The sequence below is a fragment of the Ananas comosus genome, linkage group 17, assembly GCF_001540865.1.
Source record: "Ananas comosus cultivar F153 linkage group 17, ASM154086v1, whole genome shotgun sequence".
Taxonomy (NCBI): Eukaryota; Viridiplantae; Streptophyta; class Magnoliopsida; order Poales; family Bromeliaceae; genus Ananas; species Ananas comosus.
In genome coordinates, this window is record NC_033637.1 from 6,023,133 (window position 1) to 6,044,083 (window position 20,951).

Here is a 20,951-nt window from a genome sequence, read left to right on the forward strand (position 1 = left end):
AGTAGTAATAGTAATAATAATTATAATATATCATCTTTATTTATATCTGTTGTACAATTATATTATTTTTGTATTTTATTTGTTCTTCAGTCATGTCATTATTATTTGTGTATGGCCATGTCGGGCACATAATCATGTTTATTGTATAGTTAAATTAAATAATAATAATAACAATATTATTATTATAAAAAATTAGTTATCAATTATTAACAATGATTTTATTATTATTATAAACTAATTATTAAATACTAATTATTTAATTACTAATGCAGTTACTTCTACTATTACTACAAACTATAACAATTTAGTTATAATTATAATAATAATAATATATTTATAATAAACATATACATCATTGTAACAGTGCCCTACAGGTTGGGTATTGCCGTATTGTGGAGTTGGGGAAGAGAGAAGAAAAAAAAAGATTCACTCTCTCCCAATCAACATATTAGGGCATTTTTTGCATTTAGACCCCTGACAAATTTTTATTTTAAAAATAGTCCTGTTAAAATTTAATTTGCAAAAATGGCCCTGGGCCTGCCACGCAGGCGCACGTCAGCGCCACGCGGGCAGGGTGCGTTAAATTGAACACGGTGAACCATTCACCGTGTTCAAACACGGTGAATGGTTCACCGTGTTTAGTACGTATTTTTTCACACGTATATTGAAAAGTGGAATAAGGAGTAGGGATGTCAATAGGTATGAATATACGAAATATTATCCGAATCCAAACCCGAATAAATTATATATATACGTAATTTATTTTTGTTTATTTATACAATATATAAAATATTTAATAATTTTTATTCCTTAAATCTTCATCCAACCCAGCGGGCCGTTGGATGAAGATCTAAAGNATATAATTTATTCCGGTTTGGATTCGGATAATATTTCGAGTATCCATACCTATTGACATCCCTACTCCTTATTCCACTTTTCAATATACAAAAAATACGTAAGAAACACGGTGAACCATTCACCGTGTTTAGACACGGTGAATGATTCACCGTGTTCAACTTAATACCCTGGCCTCAGCCCTGCCTGCGTGGCGTTGACGTGGCGCCTGCGTGGCAGGGACAGGGCCATTTTTGCAATTTTAATTTTGATAGAGCTATTTTTAAAATAAAAATTGCTCAGGGGCTATTTGCAAAAAAAGCTCACATATTAGGCTACTATACTATTAATAGCACTAGCTCAAAATACTCACACTTGATGATACAGTAGCCAAACTCTAACTAATATAAAACTACTTTATCTTTCCTAATCCGAGCAAATGAGGCTACAGTGGCATTAGTTCACTTATATCGGCTTTGCGAGTCCAAACCACGTTTGAGTACGTTTTCACGTAGATTCCGGGTATAACTACACTTCATATTCGGTCACAACTAGATCATGCAAGTGCAAAGCCGGAAATATTACGTGCATGATGCGACCGAATCCAATAAAAGCACAAAAGCAATGCAATAAAACTGTTGACTAGACACACAGAAGGCAAATTTCAAAGCAGACTTACAGTGGGCCGCAAAATACTGATATTAGAGACTAAAAATACATCGACAGTTCAAACATAATAATATCCTTGAAACCAACAAAATCTGCACCAGTTTAGAGGAATTTAGTTTAAAGGGCAAAGATGAGGCTCTGACACGGGTATAACTATTTGTTATCATCTAGGCTCTTACATGCTCACACGTAGTTGATCATTCAGTCATCACAGGCTTGTTCTCACTGGCCTTGGGCCTCTGCTCCTTCGGCTTTTGATCCTCCGATTTCCTATTGCAAGCAAACAAGGACGATAGAAGTTTCCCATTAGAGCGGCAAGACAACAATCAAAATGGAAATACATCTAAGGGCCAAAATATATAAAACATCGTTCTAATGGGGCGCCGGCTCACTCATAAAAGGACTGAAAGTCGGAGTACCATGAAGAGCCACGACTAACTAACCGAATTAACTTAGTTGTCTAAAAAGGCAAACAACAAAAACAACTTATGTGATGGATTCATCACTCAGACGAATATATAAGTACAATATAAAATATCACAAGCTTAGCTATGCTCAAGAACACCAACCGAAGTTTCTATAGATCAAGTTTCAGCCACTTGAGCATCACAGGAAGGAGTAAAGGGCACATATTAATTTTGGATCAAACCTTGGTGGTCTAATCACTTCAATAAACGAAAAGGAAATCAACTCAATGTTCCGGTGAAGATTTATGCAATTTCTTTGCACTGATGAAACCATGGATCCGTTGTAAATTAATTCACAGAGATCTACAATGAACTGTTTTCTTTTTTAACTAATATGTTTTCCCAGCAAACAATGGGTAGAAAAGACAATAATTTCACCAAATGCAAGAAAAGCTTGAGAAAAATCACTTTTTCTGAAGCAAGTTCTCCTCATAGTAAAGGAAACTGCTGCAGTCATTTTTATGGTCAAGAGAAAAAGAGAACAGACAGATAACAGATATATAGAATAAGAAAACAGGGGAAAATAGGGCTGGGGGCCAAATGAATTTTAATATTCAAATTCTTCCTGCATTTCAAGAATTTTCCTGGCAGCAAAGCAACTCATATCATACATTCCTCATGGATGAAAAATGTCCAAATTTAAACTCCACACCAGTGGAAAGAAGCACCGGTTGGTCTATTGGATTAAAAGAAAATCTGAAAGAAAAACTAATTTTGTTTCAATGACTAAGCAACAGAAATTAATAGCTTGACATTTCTCTCTCCCTTATTTATGCCACTCACTCTTGTGATAAACGAATTTAAAGGGACCAATCAATCACAATATCTTATGACTATGCAAGCCAACAAAAGCACCTATACCTTCAAAAACACATGCGATTGATCGCTTCAAGAAATATACTCAAGGCTCTAACCTAGGTATCATTGTGTCTCTTGACTAGTATCAAATTAAAATTGAACTCAATACAATAACTACCTTATGCAATTTGTAGGGCCTTTTTGTTGGTCTAATCAGAAAAGAAAATTAGCTTCAATTAAATGACCTTGTACGGCTAAAGTACGTCAAATGCACAGGGCTTCACCAAAGGAACTTCTTTCTTAGCTCTAATTTCTTTTAATCATCAGATTGGTGGACCCACAGACTATGAGTTTCTAGTTTATCTAAAGATCGAGAGGAGAGCATCTGAAGACTGCTGTGCTCTCTAGTTTCGTTCCAAGTGTTTACCAAACGTGGGTATTTGGGAACAGGAGATAAGAGAAGAGCATCATCCACCCTGTCCTTCAGTCCAAGCCAAGTCATCATAGACAAAGTTGCATTTTTCATGATTTTCAGGAAAGTTGGTTTGACGGTTTGGATTGGAAGGACAAAGCAGATGAATCATGAATACGATCAGGTCCCCTTATCCAATCTTCTATAAGGTGTGCCCTTATAGAGCTTTTTTTCCTTATGCACTTTTTGATGTAGATCCGGGCAATCAAATGCTACAAAGTAGAAAAAGGTGGGAAACAGAGAGCACTAATCAGATGTTACTACGGACTAAAAATTAATCTAGGTACGGGTTTAGACTGCATCACCTCTCTGAATTGCATTTTACTATTCCTAATCCTTATATATTTCAACTTCCTTTGAAATGGTTTTTCCCAATATGTCAAATATGCCAAAAGGCACAACAGATTTTAAAGCTAAAAATGAACAGATTTCATGCTCTATTTCCTTTTAAGTATTTCAGTAATACTTAAATCTCATCATTGAGAGAATTTATTATGTACACCAGGAAAATACAGGAATTCAAATTTTCTTATACAGAAACAAGAAAACGAAAACTGAGAGATATCTTAGGAGCAAAAACTTATTTTTTGGTAAGAAAAGTGTGGTTAATTAATCAATGGAATCAATGCACTGAACATAAAATGTCTAAAGTGACTGAATCGCACAACAGAGCAAAATTAGGTCTCTTTTAGTCCAACTTACAAATTCCAATCATATTGCGAAATCATCAGTGAAATAAGAAAATCCCAAGCATTGCTTACACAATCCAGAAGAGAATGAAACAAAAAACGGAACTTTGTTATTCTCACTAGCAGAAAAATAGCACGAATCAGATTTTCCCATTACTTTTCACAAGATTAAACAAATTGAATAGACCCTAATCCTATAACGCCTACTAACATCTCTATGACAGCGTATCGCAAACATCCAAGAATCCGCATGAAAAGGCCACAAATTTCGATCCCCAAGAACGAAACGTGGCGATTATTCTCAAATATATGAAACAAATCGATTCGCTGAAGGGGAATAAGCTTCTCTAATCGATCGTGACAGGAAAAATTAGCGAATCTCTAGGGTTCGGGCAAAGAGGGAGACGCAGAAAAGGAGGAGGGGATTACTGTTACCTCTTATCGGAGGCGCCACCCTTTTGGCTGAGGAAGGAGCGGAAGAGGGGGGAGTTCACGTCGTAGATCATGGCGGTGGCGTTGCTGTCGCTAGGGTTTTCCTTTTCCACGAGAAATAGGTGTCGTTGAGAAGGATCGGAAAAGCCCTAAATGTGGGGTATATATAGCGAGGAGAGGGAAGAGCCAGCGCCGACTCGGCCGGCCCAACTAGGTCGGCCCAAAGAAGCCGGTCCGGCTTTCTGAACAGTCGTCGGAGCCGGTCCAATCAGACCATGCCGAGGTGGGATTTTTTTTTTTTTTTTAACATGCTAGCTATTTTGTTTATTTTTTTTATAAATAAATTTTACTAGAAATGTGAATTAATTATGATTCAAACTTAAAACTTGCGATAGAAATGGTCGGTGCCGAGATGAGAATTTTATTATAATTTTTTTTTAGGAAGGTAATGGTATTCATTCAGACATGCTTGTTTTACAAAAAATAAAAAAATAAAATAAATTTTTTTTCTATCACAAATTAAAGTAGCTTTTAGTTTCACTTATTCAAAATGTCATAATTGACTTCGTTTTTAGTGTTGGCAAAGTTAATTGAGATAAAAAAAAATACTGAAAATCAAGTTTTTTTTTCCACTTTAATATATGCTACTGTAAAAAATAAACAAAAAAAAAGAATAACCAGTAATTCAAAGTCGTCAACTTTTTATCAAACAAACAACAATGCGAAAATAATTTCACCTCGCCTTCACATCAACTAAAAGTCAATTTTAATCTGAAAATCAATAACAAATAAACAAATAGGTCCCAAATAAACACTCATTCTCAATCCTAAGTCTTTTAATAGGCTACGTCCGGTATCATTAGCTTTTTTATTACACTAATTCTGTATAATTTGAAATCTGTAGGCTTTTTTTTATAATTTATTGTCATTATTGATTAGCTTGAGTGCATCTGGGTTAATTGATATATAACAATTTTTTCAAAAAAATTGAAAACAAAATTGCCTTGTTTCCTTATTTTTTTATTGCTAGGGTAAATACCTTAATAATTGTAAAGATTGCAATTAATTCATTATTCTCTCATATACTATTTCATACAAAAATTCTATGAAAAAATGGCAAATATACCTTCCAGGTCTTTTTGTTCTAATTTATTATTTGGTATCATTAGTTGTTGTTGGCTATTGAATCCGAAGACTTTTAGCTTTTTTTATTTTATTTTATTATTTGGTACAATTTTTAATTGATTTGGTGGGATTGTCATAATGCAAATGGCTCCCATCTAATTTTTATGATTTGAATTCGAATATTAGATGGGAGCATCCTGCACTGTTTTATTTAAGGGCTAAGATTTAATCTTTATTTTATTTTATTTTTTTGAAAAAAGATACTAAAAATTTTTAAAAATATATAATTTTTAAGATGATGGAGTGTTCATATGTACACCTTTTTTTTTAAGTGTACACGCACCATTTCTTTTAATACAAATAATACCTTATCTTTTTGTGGTAAAAGATAACAAAAAAGAAAAAAAAAATAATAGGGAAAACTTCAAAAACCCCCCCTGTGGTTTCATGCATTCTCACTTTCATACCCTGTGGTTTAAAACGTATCAATTTGCCCCCCTGTGGTTTCATTTTTCCTCTTTTTGTTATCAATTTTATTATTTTTTTTTTCTTAAATCAGTGACAAAATTAAAATTAAAGGATACTAAAGTGAATATTCGATAAACATAGATGGTTATCTGAAGTTTTTTGTATATAATTTAACGAAATATTAACGAAAAAGCTTCTGAAAAGATAAAAACGAAACCACAGGAGGGTAAATTGATACGTTTTAAACCACAGGGTACTAAAGTGAGAATGCATGAAACCACAGGGGGGGTTTTTGAAGTTTTCCCAAAATAATACCATTTCTTTTAAATTTTTATCTTTTTTATTTTATTTTATTATCTTTTTGGGGTTAATTTAATTTACATGTTTTGATGTTGCAGATTTTATAGCGTTGAAGTTGTATAGATTGGTATTCATTCCTTAATTCTAAATTTCTAATGAAAATCAAGCTCACTGTCACCTTTACTTTTTCTGAACCAGAATTTTGATCTCGAGCTTCTTCCAATTACACAACCTAATCTCAGCATAAAGATAAGACTCTGGGCATCTTACTACTACTGATTTGGTCCTCTCCAAATTTAAACTAACAAATGTTATTATATGCTATATGAGAGGAGCCAAGATTATTAGTGGTATGTAATCACATAGCTTCTAAATACTCTTACTAAAGGTGTTAGGGATATTTTTTTTGTCTGAAAGATGAGAAGAGTGATATGGTAGTTGACTCCCTTTATGTACCTAAGTTATCTTAATCTCCAGTGCAACACAGATACCATCTCTTATGATCATATGCAGTGAGAAGATGAAGTAAACAGAAGAGAGTGAAGATGTCAGATATATATACATTATTTTCCTTGTTGCAGTAAGTCACCATTTCAATGATGAGTGAGTGATAGAGGTTGCATGGTCTTTCATAAATTGATATAGAACAACAGATTGTAGCTGTATACTATAAGACAAACCTTATTCCAATCAATTCTAACATTGTTCAGCTTATCACACTGGATATTTCCTCCCCTAGTCATATCAGAAAGAAAAATCAAGAAGAACCAAAATCCCAGCTCTACAAACAAAATTACAGGGTACAAACTTACCATGTTCAATAAATAACTCAAGAAAAGAGAAAAAGCGCATTAAGGTACTCGATGTTAGCAGTCTTCTTTGTTCATTTTGCCGAAAGTTCTCTGAGCATAGAGCTGCTGTTCGCGAGCTCTTTTCGCAGCGAGAGCTTCCTCGTCCAGCACTTGGATTGGCGACCACTCCGGCAATTTCCACCAGCTTTTATCTCCTGCGAGAGACCCTCTAAAGCTCTGCAAGTAAGGGCTTATCTGCATTGCGGCGAAGTCCACCGCAGTCCCCGCAGCTGCAAAGATGATTGCATAACGAACTGCGCCCAATTGTCCACCTGCAAGGCATCGCATCCAGTTGAAGTACACAATTGCACTAATGCTGAAGAAACAGGGTAAACACCGAATGCGGCAAAAGGTAGAAAAAGCATACTAAGAGTTGTTCTATATTAATGGGAATATTCTAGGATAACACTGATCTTAGTGCTTCAATATTCTAAGCAATCTTTGAAACTATGCTATCCCTCTCTGTAATCATTCTCCATTCTTTTAAATTACAGCTTCCTTGAAATCATTATGTTTATTAGCAGAGTCTAAAACCAAAAACAATTCAACTATATTCTCATTAATCCTGAACTAACGAAATAACCAAAAGTTCTCCCATAGAATCTTATCCCCAAACCAAATGCGCCACGTAAATAAAATCAAGAGATAATGCGCCATTCTGTACAATCACACATTTACAAATTGCCAACTTAATATTAAAACAGTTAACATTAACTACCCAAACAATATGCCCATTTCAATCAGCCGCCAACCCTCCTATTCCCTTTGTTTTCGTTACATCTGTAAGCACACAACAGTCACGTGACATTTAGAAGTTCAGGCATGAACTCTTTTTTTCCGTATGCAAAGATAAATTTAATCCCATTTGTATCATTTGTTTCCGTATGAATAACAACTTTGCATTTATCAGTAACTAAAATCAATATACTTTAGCTTGCTCCATGTTAAGTTCTCTTGTGCTGATAGAAATAATTTCTTTTGTTAGACATGCCAGCAATTTAGAGTTCCAAGGAAAGATAACTAATCTTCTAGTAAACACATAGAAATAGAGCAGAAAACATAATTTAGTACAGGTAATAATATAGGTCTAACCTTGAACTCTCCCCAGAAGAGCTCCGCTTGCAAATCCTCCAACCACGGAATTCATGAAGTCACCAGGTTCTGAAGCTCGGGCATCCCTTGCAAGTTCACGTGCCCCTAAGTGGGAAGAATCACATTTGTTGCATAGGAGTTCCATATATATATTAGGGTTGTCTATTAATAACATAATCAACTCAACAGGCAACACCTTGTTTCAGAGTTCATTAATCAATGTAATGTAAGAAGAAACAAGTGTTACTTTACCAACCCAAACCTTGTTTCAAAATTATCAGAGTTTTGTTAAGTTCACATCACTGAATGTAGTTAGCATTATGAAAAAAATATCACAATCAATTAGTAGAGAGAGAAGGAAAGTTAACCAGATGGAATGAATTTACTAGCATTTTCATTTACTTCAATTAGGGTGTAAGCTAGACGTCAACAATTATGCTATAGAATTTCTGTTATAGTGAAAAAAAAAACAAAGATCTTTTTTTTTCATAAAATTAGACTCACTGTTGTTCCTCCAGATAATTCTCTTAATCCAAGAGAGGATCCATATGAAAAATTATTTATCATTGCCATCAAGCAAAAGCAACATTCAGATGAAAAGTTTAAGATTAGCGGGCACACATCGATCGCTTAGATGTACCGAATTGGTTGAATAATTAGCATCACACACACCATGACCGCATATAAAGGTAGTTGCTCCTTAGCCAATTCTGCATCATCGACACAGGAGCAACAGCCTTCCTACATTGCTACTTCCAATTTAAAATTTAGTTCTTTATTACGCTAAATCTTTTTACATCATTTTGACCTCTGATTGCAACTTTCTTTTCCATGAATGCAGTAGTGACAAAAGACATGATAGTGCTTAAGCCTACTTTGAGATTGTGATTCTCAAAATACAGCCACTTTTATGCTCTAAAGCTCTAAAAAACTTAAAGAACTTCAAAGCTCCGATCCTTTGATGCTAGGGAAGTGCAGTGGGAACCTTCACTGGAGAAGTATACCCCAAGATGCTTCTCTTTTCAGCCATTTTCCAGCATCAGAGGTGTGGAGTTCCAATACGTTAAAGCATTGAAGCAGTTCCATTTGGAGAATGCATTCCCAAACTAAGCCTAAGTTTGATAAAGAATCTTGCCCAGAAGAGGGAGGACTCTAAGGTACACTTGCATCTCTATCCAGTACACCATCTAACACAGAGCAGTAAGTGCTAGTGCTTAGACAATCTGTTTCGGTACCAATATTCATCTACTTGAAACTCAAGACCACTTATCCATACAGGAGGGTATAAATACCAATAACCCACCAAATCAGTACAAATCTAACACAGATTACACACATCTGTATTTTGAGAATCAAATCAAGAAACCCATCAAACTTATATTTGTATGTAGATTCGGATTCGATATAGTTCATCTACTCGATATCTGTTCGTACAAATAGGTTAAGAATTTCAGATTTGCATTTAAACCTGAATGAGTACCCAGCAACAAATTGGATTTGAATGTTGGATTCAGCAAAAAATTGACTAGAACCCGACCACTTAGAAGGTTGGGGGAAAATCATTTCAATCAACATGTACAATAGCACCCCAACAACCTGCCAATAATCCACGTCAACACATAGTAGTGTTTGATCAGAAATTCATACCAAAAATGCTTATCAAATTTGGATTTTAAATACCAATGCAAATCCAAGTGTCTTATCCAACCTAGTCATAACCTAAAAACCTGATCCACTATCTTCAGTTTGCATAGGATATATGCCCAGGTTGAATATTCAATAGCTTATTAGATTTGAATTTGCATATTAAACGGATCCAACTCTACTGCAGCCCATTTATGCCTATACATTCCTTCATCCCATAAGTTTTGTTGTCGATTAACTATGTCAGATTCAGAACTTGAAAAAGGAATGCAAATTTAACAGAATTTCAAATTTGACTTTCAAGATCCAAATATGATGATTAGTTGAACTGATTAGAATGTACAGGGTCTATTGGGTCACATTCCAAGATGGATGAAACCATAAGCATATGTCAAAAAGTGTAGTAGTCTTAAGCTGTTGGATAGGCTAGGATGTTTTGGTTGTTCATTAATAAAGTAACCTACCTATGTGAAAGTAAAGGCAGACCATCTATCAGCAGATGTGCTGGGAACCAGTGATTCCACAACCTTTTTACAATTTCTGCATTTGTTGAATTTTAACGCCCATTTCTAATCAGTGAGAATTATGTTTAAGACCTTTTTAGTCTATTCTTCACCATTTTCCAAATCAATGAAAATCGTGCAAAAGTCAATGTACTCCATAGAGAGAAAGGGGCTGTGCTGGTACCATACCATTGAAGAGTGAAATCTTGCCCCTGATCATGCCTCAAAGAAGGCAGTTCATGAGGAGTTCAGACATTCAGATACACAAAGACAAACATGACAACTGGGGCACCATGCTAAGGATGGGCTGTTGTTTGGTTCCCTGCTCTTCTCTCAAGTAAATGTACAACTACCATTATGGATCTTCAAGGTATGAAACCAGACTGATTTTCTAAATTTGTTCTAAACACTTTTAACTTATGCTCAATAACTCCAAAACTTCCATTACATGGATAATGAAATCTGTTTGTTACTCTACTAATCAAAACAAAGATATTTTATCTCCTTTCAGCAGCTATTTTATTGGTTTAAAAGATCCAGAGTTGACCAAAACAAGAACGTCCGTACAATGACAGGGACATCGTAAGTTTAGTGGTTGTTAATACTTTATTTGCATTACAGTAACCTTTACACCTGAAGATCTTAATATACTTAATAAAACTCTCATTGCCACCTGAAAAAGCCGCCTCCTGTTCATTCTCCCTTCATTAATTATCATAATGCCTTTCTCAGAAGGCCGAATGATTATTACCCTCAAAATACTTCACCTTTTCAAGCACTAATGTCATTCCCCTAATGGTTATTCGCCAACTTGCAAATATCATTTTTCTCCTTCTTTGAAGCCTAGTTAATTCTAAAGTTCAATATTAAGGGCCTCTACTCATGCCCCTAATAAATCAACTAATGAGTACCCTTTGAGAAACAAGAAAAAATGCCAGATAACGTAGTCAAGCATCCAAAGAGGCTCTAAATTGAAAAGTCTCAAACCTAGTATCATTTATCCTTCCCTAGGATTCATTTTCTTCACTAGTTCATACTTTTCATGACATTGTTGTACTTACGACTATGCAACTTAAAACATATTCCGTTGTCTTTTCTATTAATTGACCTCCTTCGTTCCCGTGTTGTACTGAGTGGTGCATAATATTTTTCCACACTAGTTTGTTAGACTAATGATGAAATGTAGTCTAATCTTATAACATAGTGGTATATAGTAAATTAATAAGTGAAAAACAAAAGCCAATCTATTGGTTCGCTCCTCAAGCATTTCCATATACGGTACAAGGAAATAAGCCGGACATAATATTATTGATTCCTAGAGCCATTCTAGCTAGTAGGACTTAGGTTAATAGGTCAAAAAAGGAGGAAGGATCACAGTCGAAGAAGGACGAGAAGGAGACAAGAGGGCTTCCTTAAATATGAGCACTCAGTGTTTGTCTTGAGAGAGAGAGAGAGAGAGAGAGCACGCAGGAAGGAAAGGAGAATCATTCCTACCTTCAGCAGGAGGAAACAGATGAAACAGATGCAGGAAGGGGACGATCCGCTTTCACTATTGTAGGAGCTAGGTACAATCCCTCTGCCTCATAAGGTTTTGAATTAGAGAACACAACTCTATCTCTATAATCTATTTCCTTTTTTTTGTGGGTGGGTGGGTAGGTGGGGGGGGGAGGTAAACATACAACAGGATGGGAAATGCATGCGCCCTGTCCATGTTCCCTCTTTGGATTGATCCACCATGCATCGGTATTCGTAACTAATCCAAAGGTCTTGACTCTTGAAGTAAAGTATTGAAAAAAAAAAGAAGAAGATAGATCTATGTATAAGTAATGTCACTATAGCGGAGGCAACGTGTAATGTTGTCCTTCCCATCCCCCTTTTCTGTTAGAGATTATGCCTCCTTTTTTATTGGTTTGGTCTATGCACCGGGTCTATGCAATAATAGACGGGATCTCAAGAGGATTCTTATTGGTGAATTCAAATTAAGTTGGACTCGGATCCGATTTTTTCATGCATAAGCTTAATTCATGTTAATTATGAATTGGAGTAGGATAAGGAGTTAGAATTATATATATATATATATATATATATATATATATATATATATATATATATATATATATATATATATGAACTAGGTTGGAATACTATCAATAGCACCAAGCTATTGGTGCTATTAGTTTTTTAGCCCTTGGATTTAGAAATGTGCGATTGGGATGATGTGGGCCCCCTAGGGTTGAGTAGGTGGTTGGTTGAATAGTATAATCTAACGGGTAAAAATAATCAAGAGGTTAAATCTAACGGTGGAAAACTTGATAGTACCAAACCATTGGTGCTATCGATAGTATCCCAGCCGGACTATATATATATATATATATATATATATATATATATATATATATATATATATATATGGATGTGACCATAAGGATGGCGTCGTGTGGGAAAATTAATTAGCGTCGTCGGCTAATTAATTCACGGCGTCCGGGTGCCCGTATGACGGTAGTAGAGAGGCTAATTAATTAAGAAGAAAAGGTGGCCGGTTCTTGAAGCCGTACAGTAGTGCATCAATAGAAGGTGCACGGCTTCTGCATGCAACGACGGATTGAAGTTGGCGGCGGAGCGGCGGTTCTCGACCAAATTGCCTGAGCAGTTCGGATTCTTCGAAGCAACGGCATAAAGGATTTTGGTCAGAGTTTTCTACACTTCTCTAATTTGGTCTTCTTGGTTTTACGAAAAGCTTTTTCGGTATTTTCTTAGAGTTTTCGTTGAAACAAGAGAAAGGTGGGATTCACCATAAGGCTCTTGGTTTTTTTTTTTTTATCTAGAGAAAACATAAGGTGTAAGCTTGTACTTCTATTTCTTCATATAGTGGAATACATTCCTCTCACTCTCCCCGTGGACGTAAGCAATTGCGGAACCACATAAATCTTGATTTCTTCTTTCTGCATTTATTTCTTTTACCGTTCGGTCGATTTTCTCTATTTTTCGTGTATCTTTGTTGGTAGCGCATGACGAACGATCCATCCGGTTCCTAACAAGTGGTATCAGAGCATAAGGTTCGCGCTACGTCAGGGATGTCGAATGTCTCGTCTTCTAAGTTTGAGGTGGAGAAATTTGACGGTAAAGGAAACTTCGGTCTCTAGCAGAGAAGAGTGAAAACTCTTCTGGTTCAACACGACCTTCATAAAGCGTTGCTCGGAAAATCGAAAAAGCCGGCATCGATGAGCGACGAAGATTGGGAGGAGATTGATATGCGGGCGGTTAATTCAATTATATTGTGCCTGGCAGATGAGGTGATGTACAACGTCATGGATGAAAAAACTACAGTCGACATGTGGAAAAGCTAGAGAAGTTGTACATAACAAAAAGCCTCTCGAACATGCTGTACCTAAAACAAAAATTATATGGGCTACGCATGAAGGAAGGTACGGCAATAACGGAACACTTGAACACCTTTAATAAAATTATTGCAGATTTGCTCAGTATTAATGTCAAAGTTGACGAGGACGATAAGGCATTGATTTTTCTTACATCACTTCCGTCGTCCTACAATCACTTGGTGACCATCATACTGTACGGGAAGCAAACTCTAAAGATGGAAGATGTTACATCTACCCTTCTATCTAAGGAGATCAGGTTGCAAGCAAGTACCGAAGAAAGCAGTGCAGGTTTGGTCGTTAATGATACAAGTGGAGGAAGGGGACGATCAAGCGAACGTGATGCAGGTAAAGGAAGATCTCGTTCCAAGTCAAAATCGAAAAAGGTGAAGTGTTACTTCTGTAAGAAAGAGGGTCACGTGAAAAGAAACCGCGAGAAAAAGAAGGTTTGGCTGCGAAAACTAAATTCCTCTGCAAATACGGTGAGCGTAGCTAGCGACACTAGTCAGGATGTTTTCACGGTTACAACAGATTCTGAATCTCTCAATGCCTGGATATTGGATTCGGGTTGTTCTTATCAGATGACTCCGAACAGGTCTTTATTTGATACCTATAAGTCTTGTGAAAGCGGTAGTGTTATGATGGGCAATCGCACTAGCTGCAAGATGGTCGGTATCGGAACAGTAAAAATAAAGATGTTTGATGGTGTGGTGAGAACAATGACGGATATGAGACACATTCCGGATCTTAGATTGAATTTGATATCGCTTCCTACTCTTGACTCTATTGGCTGTTCTATTAGCATTTCAGGTGAAGTCGTCAAGGTGAAAAAGAGTGCTATGGTAGTCCTGAAGGGAGAGAAGGAGGGGAATCTGTACAAACTGATCGGTAAGCCGGTAACAGCAGAGAAGTCTAGGCATTCTCTAGACTTCGCTAACCTACATGACTATTAGTGTTGAGATACCTCAGGGAGAGGGGACAATAAGATGAGAGAGTAATGAAGTAAAAAAAGAAGTTAAGGTGTAGAATGTTAGAGATTATGCTTTCTTTTTTATTGATTTGGTCTATGCACCTGGTCTATGGAATAATAGACAGGATCTCAAGAGAATTCTTATTGGTGGATTCAAATTAAGTTGGACTCGGATCCGATTTTTTCATGCATAAGCTTAATTCATGTTAATTATGAATTGGAGTAGGATAAGGAGTTAGAATTATATATATATATATATATATATATATATATATATATATATATATGTATATGTATATGTATCCATGGATGTGACCGTACGGATGGCGTAGTGTGGGAAAATTAATTAGCGTTGTCGGCTAATTAATTCACGGTGTCCGGGTGCCCGTATGACAGTAGAAGAGAGACTAATTAATTAAGAAGAAAAGGTGGCCGGTTCTTGAAGCCGTACGGTAGTGCATCAATAGAAGGTGCACAGCTTCCGCATGCAACGACGGATTAAAGTTGGCGGCGGAGCGGCGGTTCTCAACCAAATTGCCTGAGCGGTTCGGATTCTTTAAAGCAACGGCATAAAGGATTTTGGTCAGAGTTTTCTATACTTCTCTAATTTGGTCTTCTTGGTTTTACAAAAAACTTTTTCGGTATTTTCTTGGAGTTTTCGTTGGAATAAGAGAAAAGTGGGATTCACCATAAGGCTCTTGGTTTTTTTTATCTGGAGAAAACATATGGTGTAAGCTAAGCTTGTACTTCTATTTCTTTATATAGTGGAATATATCTCTCTCGCTCTCCCCGTGGACATAGGCAATTGCGGAACAACGTAAATCTTGATTTCTTCTTTCTGCATTTATTTCTTTTACCGTTTAGTCGATTTTCTCTATTTTTCGTGCATCGTTGTTGGTAGCGCATGATGGACGATCCATCCGGTTCCCAACACCTTCATCACTACCCTAAGCCATATATTTCCTCAAACTTTTCCTATACTTTAATTAGCTTCCTAGCAAACTAGGAAGTAGAAAGGGAGGAAAAAATGAAGTGGATGTTCTTATAAACAATAGTTGAATTTATCGATCAAAGAAGCGCAAGTCATAAAAAGAAGACAACAATGTATCAATTCTATAAGTTTACTACCAAAAATTGAACAGTAAACCAAAAGTAAAAGATTAATAAGAAGATTAAAAAAAAAATCTATAAAAACTCAATAGAGCATAAAATTCTCTATCTCCACTCAAACTTTCAATCGAAAAAGAAGTGCCACCCCAAATCTACATTTTGGACTAAACTACAACAATGTGCGCGAGAACCGCATAATGCTTTGAGCCAAATGGAGTGGCAATGGAAGCATACACTACAGAGATATACTTATCCATTTTCCGCTCTTACAATCACTAAAGAAAACAAAGTGAATTTTTGTTCCCATGATAATATCTCTTTCACTGAATACTGAATACAAAGCATTCTACCCGCAATCCCAAACGGAAGTCATATCATGCACTTGCAATAAATTACACAAAAAATGGCACAAGAAAATATCAAACACCTCTCATTTATAGTGGTTAATCCAGAGGAGCACTACTTACCCGAATAGCACACGGCAATGACGGCGAGGTTGGCAGCGTATGTTGTGGCCGCGCTCGCTGGGCCCATCGCCTTTCGATGCTTCGACAGCAAGCCGTATCCTCCCCCAATGATCCCTAAAAATAAAAAGGGAAAAAAAACAAAATTTGAACATAACAACATGAGATTCTTGAATCTAAGAACAAAGGGGGAGGGGAATTTGTTTGAATCTCAAGACAGGAGACAGTTAGAGCGTTCTAGAGAGTTCTAGAGAGTTCTGGAGAGTTCTAGAGAGTTCTAGAGACCGGCGAGGACGGTGGGGACGATGATGCGCTCCTTCCAAACTTCCGACGGCGGCGGCGGCGGCTTTCCGCCGGCGATCGTGTCGGCCGGAGACATGCGATGCGACCGCGCCGGCTCGGAGAGGAGAGCGCAGGGAAGGGAGCACTCGTAAATTGTAGGTGAAAAATGTATAGAAACCCCTTCGACTGTAGGAAATTATGAAAACCTTCTCTCAACTGTGGATAAAATATAGGCTAAATTACAGAAACTCCTTATTAATATCTTTTTTTTATTTTTTCTCTTCAACATTTTACTATCTATAATTTATTTTTTCAAAAAATCAAAAAATATTCACTTCGACCCCGCAATCAATATTTCATCCGAATTCGAAGCATTCATAAATCTATATTTGAAAACTGCATAGAAATTTAAAAGCACCATTTTTTCAATCTTTTACTTGCAAATTTTTTAAAACAAATTATAATTTATTACTAAGTTTGATGCATTATAAGCTAGTTAGCAAAAAAAAATATTAATAACCTTTTCTTTAACACACCAAATTAATTATATAGAATTAGTATTTAAAAAATTAGAAACATTTGCGGTGCGAATTGAGACATAATGGGATGGTCTTCAAAAACGTCCCCAATCTTAATTAGCATGAAAAATTAGACGCGAGGTGTAGATCATAAAAGTTTCATAGAGAAAACTATAGACAAATTACAATAAAATCAAATTCTTTTTTCTTTTTTCCTTTTTGAGGGAAAACAGATGCTATGGCGATTTTATTCAATTAATCGATGGTACAGACTGCATAAACTCATTAACAGAAGACAAAAAAAAAAAGAATACTTTTTACTAGTAAGTCCCCAATTAGCTAACCGATCTGCGACTACATCATTTTTTAGAAAATCTTAGATATCGTTTGGTTCGGGAATAAGCAAAGAATGGCTATTCCAGGAATAGATATAAATTGAGGTATAAGCAGGGATTAGATCAATTTTGCGTTTGGATGAAAATTAGGTTATTTCTGGGAATAAAAAAAATAGCGTTTTGTTAGGTAAGATGGAATAAGAAAGATAGTAGATTTTTATAAATAAAAAATAATGATANTCAAATTTAAAATTACAATTTAAATTTAAATTTGAATCCATAAATTTAATTTAAGTTTGAAATAAAATTTGAATAAACTTTATATAAATTAAAATTTAATTTAAATTCAAATTCATAAGTTAGATTCAAAATACTTGATTAAATTTTAATTTTTAATTTAAGTTCAAATTAAAATTTAAAATTATATATTTAATTTTTAAAATTTAACTTATATTTTAATTTAAAAAGTTGAAAAAATAAATTTAATCCGAATAAATATCCATTCCGTCCGGATTCAACTTTCAATCCGGCCTCCTAGGCCGGATTGAAAAAAGAGGTGATTGGGGCATTCCCATTCCATTCGGGAATCGAAATCGGAATGGGACTCCCGCGTACCAAGCACCCACAAACAGATTCACCATTCCGATTCCGATTCCATGGTGAAAAAGAAGCGAACCAAACACGCACTATATTTATATAATTTAGTTTTAATTCAATTTATAATTTTAATTAAGTTTGAAATTAAATATTGGAATAGCACTATTCCACCAAAATAGTGGAATAGCAAATCTCTTGCTATCCCGGAATAATCGGGAATAGCAAGGTTTGATCGGAATAAAATATCCTGGCCAAATTTCTTCCTGTTTGGCAAAATAGCGGGGATAACTTTTGTTATCCCCGCTTATCCCCTGAACCAAACGGAACCTTAAAGTCCATCCACCGTTGAAGTATTTAAATCTCCATGTAAAAATCTATAGCTCAGTAATTCTTGTCTGAACTTCAGACGTTAGCGAATCTGAATGATAATATCTAAGGTACAAAGCGTTTCTAGAAAATTTCCAAGTCCATCTAAAATTGAAGTATTTGAATCTCTATGTAAAAGTTCACATCTCTATGATACTTTTTCGAGTTTCGACGATCAGTGAATTTGAACTATAATTTCTAAGGTGCAAAGCAAATTCGTTTTTCTCTACCTTGGACAACCACAAAACTAAATTTGATACCAATATCTTATTTTAAGGATAGGTATAAATTCAGATATATGCAGAAAGTAAAGTAAATTTTTATTTATATAATAATTTATGAATAAATAAGAATAAAAAAATAGTGTAAATAGAAACTGTTTATTTCAGGAATAAATATAAGTTCGAATATAAATAGGAACTAGAGTAAATTTTGTTAGGACGATAATTTAGGAATAAGTAAAAATAAAGAAAATAGTATTTTGATGATTAAAAAAAAAAGAAAAAAAAAGAAACAGCGGGTAATTATATTTTTCAAATACCAAAAATACTCCGCACTTTAAACCTCTATTTTCAAAAATTGTCACTCATCCTCCTCCACCTCTTCCTCTGCATCTTCTCCTTCTCCATTAATGGCAAAGGACGACGAAGAAGAGAAGCTGAAGGCGATTCTGAGGGTAGGGGCGGAAGAGTACTTGGCCTCCGCCACCGTAGCCTCTTTCGAGCCGCTCCTCCCGCTCCTGCGCGGTCCCATGCTCTTCCCTTTTTTTTTTTTTTTGTTTGGGTACAAAAAGAAGGAATAAGGTCTTATTCCCTTCATCCCCCTCTTGTACCCTAACCAGAGTGATAGAGTAAACGCAGAGGCATTGTTTGGCTCGAGAATAAGGGGGGAATAAGTACTTGTTCGTATTTTTGTTCCCGTTTGATATCCGAGAACAGTAGTTCTTAAGTTTTTGAAATAAAGCTGTAACTGCTGTTCCACTTTTTTTTCTGAAACAATCTTGTTCCCAAATAGGAACAACGTTAATTAAAATCTAAATTTAAATTTAATTATGATATTAAACCATTAATTAATCTAACTAATATATTTAAATCATTATTTGTTATTTAAATAATAAAATAATTAATTAATTTATTATTTATAATTAATTATTAATAATTTAATGTATTTGTTTATAAACTAATATTTATATTGATCCACCATTAATATTTTATTAATCTAATTAATTTTTTTTTTACTAGTTATATAGCTAAAATAATTTACTACCTAATTAAAAAGTTAAATTATTTTTATAATAATTAATTAATTAATATATTTTTATTATCTTNCTAAAATAATTTACTAACCATCCAAATACTATTTATCTTATTTTTAGGAGTAACTTAATTTTCATCCAAACGCAAAATTGGTTTAGTTACTATTTATCTTATTTTTAGGAGTAACTCAATTTTCATCCAAACGCAAAATTAGTTTAGTTAATGTTTATATTTATTACTGAAATAAAAAATTCTTACTTAAATCCGAACCAAATGTAACCAGATGGAATTAAATATTAATAATTTTGCCCTATTAGGTTGCAAAACGCCCACAAGTGAGAAAGAGCGACCAACTAGCGAAAACTTTAAAAGTTAGGAAAGCAAAGCTACCAAGAATATAAAAGGGTAATTTTATAGAGATATAATAACAGGGTTTTTTTTTTGTGACCAAGTTTGTAGAATTTTTTAATTTTAAGAATAGGCATATGATAGTTTTATTTATAAAACAAGATTTAAGCGGTGAATGATTTATAATATTTAGAAAGCGATAAATTTTTTTTAGCGCTTTTACTAAATTTATATTATTTTTATATCTGAATTTTGAAAGATGTATAATATTAGATCTTAAAAGTAATTGCAATATTAGAACTAATTACTGGTAGAATGTATCGGTTCATTATATTTTTTTTTACTTTTATTGTTTTGTTGAGAATTTGTATCTGCAAGCTATCCTAGATTAAAATAAATAAATTAAATCTTTGTAATGTCTACGTGGCGTTCTATAATTTTTAGGATTAATTACATACGGGTTCATGCAAACATAGTAAATTATAAATATATTCATACATAGTTTAACTTTCATATGTTGTTTCTATAAAAGTACTGATATTTTCAAATATGTCCCGACCGTTAGAAATTGTTAGAAAAATATAATTAATAATAGATTAAATATTTAATAATAGTTAGCTAATGAGATGAATTGATTTTTTTATCCCTCTTCAATTAACAGTTGAAATTTTTGAAGGGACATATTTGTGATGATAAAAAAGTCATTTCACTTATAAAATAGATATTACTTTAATGGTAACAAATCAGAAGAACATATTTGAAAATATAAGAAATTTTATAGGAATAATATATAAAAGTTGAACTTTGTAGAGATATATTTATAATTTACTATATTTAAAGGGATCTGTATGAAGTTAACCTAATTTTTTAATACTTATTTGGATTGTTTGGTATCCTAGCAAAACTACAAATAAATGGAGAGTTAGTTGGGTGGCAATTACATCATTGGTTCTCGACCATTATTATGATTTTTTTTTTATTTGG

At 34.5% G+C, this 20,951-nt stretch overlaps 2 protein-coding genes across 2 annotated transcripts; both read right to left on the bottom strand.

Moving 5' to 3' along the window:
* LOC109722732 (wound-induced basic protein) lies at positions 1,473-4,509 on the bottom strand. Its single transcript, XM_020250850.1, has 2 exons — positions 4,365-4,509; positions 1,473-1,773 (listed from the first exon to the last, which is right to left on the bottom strand). Exons 1-2 carry the CDS (start codon positions 4,433-4,435, stop codon positions 1,701-1,703), a joined length of 144 nt encoding a protein of 47 aa, XP_020106439.1. The 5' UTR covers positions 4,436-4,509; the 3' UTR covers positions 1,473-1,700.
* Positions 6,859-16,768, bottom strand: LOC109723184. The gene is made up of 4 exons (XM_020251462.1): positions 16,551-16,768; positions 16,269-16,382; positions 8,198-8,302; positions 6,859-7,377 (listed from the first exon to the last, which is right to left on the bottom strand). Exons 1-4 carry the CDS (start codon positions 16,642-16,644, stop codon positions 7,121-7,123), a joined length of 570 nt encoding a protein of 189 aa, XP_020107051.1. The 5' UTR covers positions 16,645-16,768; the 3' UTR covers positions 6,859-7,120.

Bases quoted from the DNA above. Each gene is read 5' to 3' on its own strand.
- LOC109722732 (XM_020250850.1), bottom strand. From the start codon at position 4,435: ATGATCTACGACGTGAACTCCCCCCTCTTCCGCTCCTTCCTCAGCCAA. The intron at 1,774-4,364 runs GTAACAGTAATC...TGCTTGCAATAG, and splicing joins GGTGGCGCCTCCGATAAGAG to GAAATCGGAGGATCAAAAGC.
- LOC109723184 (XM_020251462.1), bottom strand. From the start codon at position 16,644: ATGTCTCCGGCCGACACGATCGCCGGCGGAAAGCCGCCGCCGCCGCCG. The intron at 8,303-16,268 runs GTAAGTAGTGCT...CTTCCCACTTAG, and splicing joins CATTGCCGTGTGCTATTCGG to GGGCACGTGAACTTGCAAGG. The intron at 7,378-8,197 runs GTTAGACCTATA...GATGCCTTGCAG, and splicing joins TCTTCTGGGGAGAGTTCAAG to GTGGACAATTGGGCGCAGTT.